The sequence below is a fragment of the Mobula hypostoma genome, chromosome 3 (assembly GCF_963921235.1).
Source record: "Mobula hypostoma chromosome 3, sMobHyp1.1, whole genome shotgun sequence".
NCBI lineage: Eukaryota > Metazoa > Chordata > Chondrichthyes > Myliobatiformes > Myliobatidae > Mobula > Mobula hypostoma.
Window position 1 is genome coordinate 184,237,230 of NC_086099.1, and position 10,257 is coordinate 184,247,486.

Below are 10,257 nucleotides of genomic sequence, written 5' to 3' on the forward strand. Positions count from 1 at the left end.
CCCTCCCTCCTTCTCTCTCTCTCCCCTCCCCCCTCTCTTCTCTCTTTCTTCTCTCTCTCTCCTCTCTTTCTCCTCTCTTTCTCCTCTCTCTCACTCTCTCTCTCTCTCTCTCACACACACACACACACACACACACACACACGCAGTGAACTGGAAATCCTCGGATTTATATGTGAACAGAGATTAACTGACTTTTCCGGATTCCTGCTTTGTAATGAAAGCACAGCTTCACTCAAAGTTCTAGATTGCATCATTTACGCCAATAATTGTTTTTATTTCTTATCCCAATCCGAAATGAAATACTTTTGGCCACTGGGGACACTTGCAATTTGGAATCAAGCAATGCGAAATCAGATTTCAGGGAAAAGGTGGGAACGCAAGATTTGTTCACGGACGAGAAACATCTCTCTGATAGTTTATGTTGATTAAAAGGGGATTTGAAATAAATTGAATGCTTAGAGAACAAACGTATTCTACAGAAACAAGCATTCTACAGAAATTCAGGGAGAGTAAAAAAAGTTAATTTGGCTTTCATCTTTTGTTCTTTTGAATACTTGGGACGTTTCTAAATATCCCACTGGCTCATCTTAAATATTGAATTGAGAAGTTCAGCTAATGTACAAATAAATAGATTGAAGCAACAATTCTGCTCCTATGTCTTATAATCTCATGGTTTTATAGATTGAAAAAAGCCAACTTCAAAACCTGCGGTCTTAATTGTAGAAAATATTTTAGAAGTATTTATTTACATTAGAATGTGAAATTCTATTATTCATTTATGTTTGTCTCTAACTGAAATACCAGATGGTATTCGCTAAAACTAATTGAAAAACGAAGTATCTATCCAATGAATAAACAAGAAACAATGACGTTACATTCCAACAATAACTCAAGTCCCACTTAACGTCTCCTCCAATTACTTGATTGAAAGTTATCTCTGAAACCCTAACTATCGCCAATTCCTACTGGTTTATTATTAGATGTATCAATGTGTATCGTAAACGGCAGGAAAACACGAAATGGCATTGTTTGAGAACATGTTCTCAAAGAACAATAATGCTGGAATCTTTTTTTAAGTATCCAGTAGATCTTGGAAATCCATCGCAGGGGTCTCGGGGCCTGAAGCAAAAATACAGATGACTGTTTGGAGTGCGGTTCTTGATCAGAACGCAGCATTAAATCTGTCACAATATTTTAACATTGGTTATAACTTACGCAATGAGTTCGATTGTGTTTTTATTTAAATGCAAAAAAAGCCCCCCCCCCAACATTTTCCATTCTATGCCAGTATCGTGTTTTTTAATTGCGTCGGAAACGTATTCAAGTGTAGAATATAAATGATAATTCTTCCAGGACTTTGTCACAGTTTTGCATATCTGATGTGGTAGAGGCTGATAAAATTACGGCCGGCAAGTTCCAGTTTTGATTAATGTTGTGCCTCAAACTTTGAAAGGAATTCTAAGATCAATCAAGCATTAACTAGTCCAAAGAACAGGCACGTTGAAATACTTCAAGAAACTTTCTCATAAACACTTAATTTAATATCGTGAGGTTGATGCTGTTTTCTCAAAACAACTGCAGTTTAAAGAAGATATATTCTTTCTTTTCCACATTTACTTACTCCAGTGTTATCAGATGAGCAGGTTGGTTGATAGTATTAAACATAAGACAATCTGGAAATAATCGGAAGATGCTGGAAATCCAGAGCACCACACACAAAATGCTGGAGAAACTCAGCAGGGTAGGCAGCATCTATGGAAATGAAAATATTAGTCGACGTTTTGGGCCGAGGTCGTTCACCAGGACTGAGATCCGGATTGGGTAAAGGGTCTGGCCCGGAACGTCGACGATCTATTCACTTCTATAGATGCTGCCTGACCTGCTGAGTTCCTCCAGCATTGTGCGTGTGTTGCTGATAGTCATCCGATTTTACCTTTATCAATTTACACAAATATTTCATGGACATGTCAGCGTGTAATTTATGACATCGCAATGTTCTCTAAATTGGACGACATAACCAGAATCTCTCGTTCTCTGCAGCATTAGTTAGTTGAAAGGGATCAACTTATTTCACAGTGATTATATTGTGAAGGTTTCATTTCAATTCTTATGCTAATTATGCGAACTCCTCCTCTCGAAACTGCACACTTAGGGCTCAGCTGTACTCACCAGAACTAATAAATATTTTTTGGACTAGATTAAGGGATTTAAATGGTTCCATTTCGGCGCGCGGAGGCTTGTTATATGCCTCAAATGCAATACAGAATTAAGATGAAACTTACCTAGAATGGATTAGTTTCCTAGAATTTATTAGAATTATTACTGCATTTTATAGCTAACCTAAATAAATGCTGCAATTTTAATCCATCCTCTCTCGTAAAGTAAGTATATCTGACTTGTTTTTTTCAATTATCTGCGAGTAAAATTCTACAGCAGGAATGATATTGATAAAGAAGGTAACTCGCATAAATTCTTGTTTTTGATAAATGCTGGTACAGCAGAAAAGGATTCCTTCTACCACCAATTCGTTTTAAAGTGATGTATATTTCATTTTGGTTTAATCTAGGGTTTAGTGCTTTAGACTATAGAGTTATTAAATAGATCACTAAAGACTATCAATTGTAGCTAGAGAAAAGATATCTGGGAAGTTTGCTGTGTTGTGGTACTTCATATGAGATGCTTTATGCCGCTTCCTTGTTTGAAAATCAAGAACCTGTTTGAATTGGAGTGACTGGTTTTGGGTGTAATAAATATTAACGTGTGCGCCCCTTGTTTCTAACACCGGTATTGCAAAGGTTCTGCTCCACCTGGAAAACCCTAGTTATCAATACATAAGATATCATGCGAAAAGGTTTGAGACAACAGATCAGCGATAATCCAACTAGATGGCAGAGGAGGTTCAAGCAGGGATAAGGCTTGGTCTTGCTTCTATTTGTTACATACTTTTAAAGGTCAGATTTTTTTTTAAAAATTACCCTTTAAATGAAAGGTATTGTCGTCCATGAAGGCTAATGAGACAAATAAACTGGATTTCCGGAGTCTGCAGAATCTCTTGTGTTCATTATTAATAAGGTACTTTAGATTTATTTTTCATTAATAAATGCTTCTGCACTTACAGGGATATAATGTTATTTAAATAAGCAACAACTACTTCGGTATTTTTTTTATTTCTCCCATATAAACTTTGTATATAAAAACCTACAGGTCATGAAATACAGCAATGCCTTTTGTAAATGAAGCGTACAGAAAGGCAATGCAGATACAAATGTAAACTTTTCTGCTCCTAAATTTAGGGCTGAACTATGAACCTTCATGTCATAACTGCCACTTTCAATGAGGATTACATTATTTCAGATTTTGAAGTTTACTGATAAAATTCAAGTGCCATTAAATACGCCACAAAGACAAGCGCTTAGCAATACGACCTGTACTTAGCGTCTATCACAAGCTCTGGATGTATTGCAGTTCAGGAAGTATAATGTACTTACCGTAATTGGTTAATTATACTGCTTATCATAAATATTGTTTGGTTAAGATTGTGGCAATGTGGCTTGTAAAATGAAATGATATTTAAGTAAAACTCAAAAATGAAACGATAAAAAATTCTGACATTGACAAACTCAAGTGCTAAGGTGAGAAGATTAACTTTTGCAAGTATTTTCCAAGCATATATTTAAAGTAGATTTGTTATTTTGACAGTAAACAAATAAACAGTGAGAAAGAAAGAGATTGCAGCTAGTGAAACCTACTAGGATTTAGTAGGATTTCTGTTTATTGAAAATGTACGAGTTTGATGTCCTTTTTGCATATTCTCTAAATTCGGCAAAGGATTGGGAGAAATAAATACCTTTCCTTCTAATTCTATAATGAACGGTGCTAAGAAATCGTAATTGGCTCTTTTCACATATACCTTCTTTTTAATGTAATCTTAATTTAGTTTATTATATCTTGAGCTCATGATGGCTGCCTGAAAACTTAACAACTTATAATAAAACCAATAGATTTTAAAATGAACGATTCTAAAACAAATAGCTCTAAACATCGCACAATCATGATATCTTTATGCATTTTCAGCAGAGATGAAAATACTTGAAGAATATTTCTTAGCAATTTTTATTTCTTGTTTTTGTTTATATCGTGAGAAAATCAAAATATACCCAGCTTGCTTGACATATGTTACACTTTCGTATACTCTACTTGTTACAGAAGAGCAATTGCGACTCCAAGGTTGTACCGATAATAGACACAGAATTCCAAAGCTCTATATTAGCGAGAGACTCATTATTTTCACCGCAAGATTTACGTCTCTTTATGCAACAGTGAACCAATGGGGGGAATAATTGGCAATACAGTACTTTGTCACGTATGACAAGCTACAAGGAAGGGTAATTAGTTTTTTCTCTCTCTCAGGCAACAACGCAACATTTATATGGAGGCAGCTAGTCTTTATACTGCTTGTGTCGTCATAGACACTGGAGTTGATTTTATTGTGATTTTAATTTCATTAATTGATCTTGTTCATCATTATTGAAATAACCAAAATTAAGTCTTATTTCAGCTATTAGTTATTTCAACGCGTTTTTATATTATTTTTACGTCAGAAGTGGAGTGGTCAACTGTTTTATATCGGATACTTCGCAAAAACAGTATTTAATCCTGCCTTATCAGCGATTGTGTAGAACATTAGTAACGGGTCATTAATTTATTGTTTTAATTACTCTTGAACAACATTGCAGAAGGTTATATCGCTGATAACAAAAGTGTCGTCCCTGGGTGGGCTCGAACCACCAACCTTTCGGTTAACAGCCGAACGCGCTAACCGATTGCGCCACAGAGACATGTTACGTTGCTATTGAAAGGAAACTATATAACATAATACATAGAAATGAGATACCACGTCCATTCTTTTCCCTTTTGTTGATCTCCAAAAAGCATTCCTCCTACAACGATTTATGTACGTTCGAAACGAGTCGGCTTCTACAATGTCACCGGACTATTGATACAGAAGACTAAATCTCCAGCGTGTCTGCAGTTAATTACATCTGGGCAAAGGTTAGCTTTGCTGGCAGGGTCACGGGAAAGGGAGGTGTATCGAGGAGGGGTGTTGTTCAGTCACGTATCGGAAATGCGAGTTTGCTTTTCGAAGTGACGCTAATCGGAAACATCGGCCTCCATTCTGGTTGATTTGATTTGCTGGGTGCCGTAGGTGATAGAGCGGCACCTGCTGACCGAGTGGGTCCCGGGGCGGAATCAGCCGCCACGCGTTGAGCGCTGAGTGATCTGGCCGGCAGCGCCTCGTCCGGCCGCGCTGCCCCGTCACGCTGGAGCTGCGCCAAAGCTCCCGCACCATCGATCACTGGCATCCTCCGACTGATTCCCTTGGGAATTCTCATATCACCATTGATTCATCAGTTTTACTTCGTGCAAAAAAAACACAATCGCATTTAATTATTTAGAATCGAAGACGGTACGGATGGCAAATTGACAATTAACACTGTAAATATTGCGTTCGGGCTGGTAAATCACGGAGTGATTGTGCACCGATAGATTCACAATCAATCGCTGTTCTCACCAGGATTTTTGAAGACGTTGAAATTAACCAATTTAAATAATATGCTTAACCAATCTATTTGACAGTTTATTAAGGGCCGCTTTGAAATAAAACCACATTCGCTGGTATTAATACAGAACAATTTTTGTATTAGGCTAATCAAAGGTTAAAAAGGGGGCTCTGATTCATCAGTAAAATATTTTAAACGTGATTACCGAAATTAGAAAAGTTCCGAGATGGTTTTAGTCCGCACTTCTCTTTTGCATTGTGTTGATTAATCGGCACGGTCGTGAATACAATTTTCACATAAACGGACGCTTCCGTTCTTTCACGGCATCAAATATTTTTTCAAAGCTATAGAAATTTAAATAACTTTAATAGTGTGTGTGTTCGCAGACAAATAGGGAGTTTTAAATTCAGAAAGAAGCTAAGGACTGATGTGTAAGCTGCTAACAAAACACAGACTTCGCACCGAAAATTAGTATAAGAGGGATAACACAAAATGCTGGAATAACTCGGCAGGTCAGGCAGCATCTGAATGAATAAACAGTCGACGTTTTGTGTCGAGACTATTTATTCGTTTCCATAGATGTTGCCTGACCTACTGAGTTCCTCCGGCATTTTCTTTTGTGTGTTGCTCTGCTATGGATTTCAAGCATCTGCAGAATCTTATGTTTATGATCAGAAAGGTCTCGGCCCAGAACAGTCGATGTTTATTCCCCTCTATAGTTGTCTGATTTACTGAGTTCCTCCAGCATTTTGTGTGCGCTGCTCAGTAGGACAGAGAGTGAGATCGGAAAACGATATCCAAAATAACCATTGACGGCACCAGCACCTGAAATTTCAAGAGCCAGTACTGTCAGTTGGTACGTTGAAATTCGCGTTTTGTTGCTGGTGCGGGAGACGGTAGAGGTTTAAAATATTCACCAGTTGTGCTTATAAACTAAACCATCAAATTCTAATCAACTCCATCAATAAAAAGTGACAGATTTTGTGATTCTACCTTAAACCTACGATTTGTATGGGTACATTATTATTCTGCGGTGACGACTCATGCACCAACATAGATGCTCTATTTTGATAACTCGGATTATTTGTGACAGAGGAAAATAAATACAATCGCCCCTACCCGTTTCAAAAATAATCTTATCAAGGTCTTATCAATAATATATCGTTCATGTATTATTGACTCATGTTTCAACACTTTGCAGCGTTTTTTTTGGGGATTCAATTTACACCAAGGTATCTGCAATACATTTAATTTTGTCTTTTTCGCCCTTGCTCTGATGTCTTGTAGTCTTATCTGAGCTACAGACCAGATGGCAAATCAACAACACAATACAATTTTCTGGACCTCATAATCATGGTAAGCAGGATAATTCAATATAGAATAATCATCGAATGCTGCATGATTGAGTGCATTACATATATTCGAAAGCAACATGACAAATGAAAAATTAAATTTAGTAGTATATGAGCATAGGTAGCACTTAGGTACCAGCAGTTTTTAAATCTATTTTGAAACATCTACCAGCTCTGCAAAAGCAATGCTGGCTGACTGCAACAAAAACTGATTAAAAGATGTTTAAAAAGTTGGTAGAATTGTGTCTCATTCAGGGAAAAATAAGCTTATCATCTTATGTATACAATTAAATGAATAAATCAAGCATTTTAGAATAAAGGCCTTGTATAAAAACATGTTGAAAATAACAAAACATTACATGAGAACAGCTAAGTTGAGGAAGTCTATAAAGCCATATGAAGGTACATTTCCTCTGTAACATATTTAGTCTTTCTCTATTGTTTATACAATTATTATTTCTCCTGCAACACAATAGTTTTTAGACATGGCTGAGTATCTGGGAAGCTTGTCCAACCATTAGAATCAATGCAAATCAGTTGAATTACAGCTGGCCTGCTTTCATACTGCACAGAACTCCTTCGAATTTACCACATGTGGCTGATACAAACTTCTCACATCTCAATGTTGGGGGCAATGCTTACAAAATATATAAAGGCTATAAGTGTATTAAGCATTTCTATTTTTTGTAATATATTTGAGTAAACAAGAAATAATACAGCAATAGTTTAGTAATGGTAGAGATAGACACTTAACATTTCAAATGTACATAAAGAAACTAATGACATTGATTAAATGCATTTATTAGCAATTCCATTTATATAAATAATACTCAAAGGAAATTAAGTTTAGTGTTTTGCAGTCAATTTGGCATCTTAAAGTCAGTTTCTAATTTAATGTTTTGCCTACATTTAACCAATGAAAATAGATTTTTAAAACATATTGTAACATAAGAAAATTAATCTATGAAAGAAGAGTTTAAACTAAACATGTTTCTACAAAGTACAGCATAATGTTAACTAAATAAAAAGATAAAAGGGAATTTTGTATAATGAATTCTCATTAATCTTGTGACTATTTTAAAATCTCTCAACATTGAAAATGAAGCTCATTTGAGTCAGTATTCTTTTGTATAGTCTCTCCAAGGACTTTAATCTAGTGAGATTTCACTGTGTCCTGTACAATTAAAGTCATATTTTGAAACCTACAGGCACATTATCTTTATGAAATAGTTTAGCAATTACTTGCAAAACTTGAGCAATTTGAAAGACGCATTCAGTTTTATTGTTTATCATATTTGAGGTATATATCTGATGTATTTTACTTACATTGGTTCAGTAATCTACTATCAGGCCGAACAGAACTTCACTCTTGTTAGAATTTAACAATGTTGACCAAAATCTGCTATTAATACTAAGAATTATCACAGCATTTAAATTTCAGAATGTATATAACTCAGAAGGTACAAGCATTCTTAGGCTTTTCAGAACAGTATATGAAATTTCAAGTTTTCTTCCAAAAATACAAAATATACTCAATATAGTTTGTAGCCACTACTTGGTTATTGAATGATAAATTGTAAAATATGTAATGTATTACATCGATTATGTATAATTTTACTATTATATTCGTACAACCATAATTTATAACAACGTGCAAATCAGTCATTAAAGCTGGAAAATTTTACAAAGTACATTGATCTAGTACATCTTGAAGGAAGCAATTAATTCAAATATTTAAAAAATTAAATGTTTCATTTTTATTTGTATTTTACACCTTGTTTTTCTTTTCAACAAAGTCTTTTTTTTACATTAACAACAAAACTTTTTGTAACATCAAGCCAAGTTGCATATTAGGCCTCTTTCAGTATGGAATGTGAACAATTTATGTTGTATGTTCTTATAAAATAAGAAAGAAAAGAAGCTTCAAATCCAATTGGAATCTGAGGTCAGAATAGACTTTATTCACTAAATAAATTAATTACAAAACATATGATATTATGAACATTTTTTACAAGAGAAAATTCAATTTTGTTTCATATTCAAATAAAATCTGATATACAAACGTATTTGATACTTCAACTGTGAATCAAATAATTAAATAATCAAATTAACTTCTCAAAAATAAACTGTTTCAAATTCATACCTTCAACTCCCATGATAAAGCAAATAAAATGTGTGGTTGTAAGTTGACGTTGTCTAATGTTTATCTCTGTTTAGGAATAAATTTTGATCAATAACAATTTATACAGCAGCAATTACTTATTATGACTTCACAACACTATTAACTTGACCATTGTCTTGTAGGTAATGCTAAGGTGGTTACTTGACATGTTAAAGGATACATGGTTCAATTAAAGTTTCCCTTCACAGCCAATAGATGCTGAAGAGTCAAACTATTTGTCCCAGCTGCATGAGAATATTTGAATTATACTATCTTCCTGCCATGAGTCTTTAGTAAACATCTATTGAATTTATTTGCATTGTTAATTGCTTTTTATGGTGCTTTTTTGCTGCAGAAAGGAACAGCGTACAAGCTATTTAGTTTTCTTCAGAACATTTTAAAACTCCGCCTTGCGTGGTCCTAAACCCAGGTGCAAAAGGAGGAGGGTTGGGCATGGGGCTAGTAACCCCATCCAACAAAAACCCAAAGCTACAGAAATGCCAAAAGAAGCTCCTAAGACCTCATCCCTGGGAGGGGAAAGATCTTCAGCTCAAAGACGTATGAAGTCATGTGGTGAAAGCGGAAGCCACAGGACTAATGAACCTTCAGCCCAGGATTGAGGACCCTGGTGATCTGCTGTCAGCAGCCTATGGCCCAGAAGGGGTGATGGGCTTAAGAACAAGAAGAAGTAGAACATGTTAAGGAAAAGTGTATCACCTGACGAAGGATCTCGGCCTGAAACATCGACTGTACTTCTTCCTATAGATGCTGCCTGGCCTGCTGCATTCCACCAGCATTTTGTGTGTGTCACCTGCTTCTATGCGGATAAGATTTGGATTATCCAAGATCATTTTAGCAGCATTTTTCAAGTTCTAAGTTACCATATGTAAGTACTTGGCAACATTCAGCAGAAAGGAATTTGATTTGGCAGAGTATTAATTCTTCACTCATCATGTAAATGGAGTATATAATTTTTACTTAATGTAGTAAAGAAGGCTAAGTTAAATTTGATCTAACATAGCAAAGATTTATTATATACTGTCAAGTAAATTTTGTGAAATAATTAAAAGATCACAAGATTCTTGTAGTCTCTTTAAAGGGTTCATAAAATGCATTTATCATCCTTTCTCGCTCGGCTTACCTGACCTTTGATAAATACATACTTTGCAAAATATACCTAATT

General features: G+C 35.3%; 1 protein-coding gene and 1 non-coding gene across 2 annotated transcripts in view; both read right to left on the minus strand.

Annotated features, from left to right (window-relative positions):
- Positions 1 to 5,253, minus strand: part of dnajc1 (DnaJ (Hsp40) homolog, subfamily C, member 1) — a 292,850-nt gene extending 287,597 nt beyond the window's left edge. The window contains exon 1 of the mRNA XM_063044233.1: positions 4,895 to 5,253. Coding sequence (XP_062900303.1) covers positions 4,895 to 4,903 — 9 coding nt within the window. The 5' untranslated portion in view covers positions 4,904 to 5,253. The remainder of the gene's footprint in view (positions 1 to 4,894) is intronic.
- On the minus strand, positions 4,765 to 4,838 carry trnan-guu (transfer RNA asparagine (anticodon GUU)). Its single transcript has one exon. It is a non-coding gene; the product is annotated as a tRNA-Asn (tRNA).
- Positions 5,254 to 10,257: the final 5,004 nt, after the last annotated feature.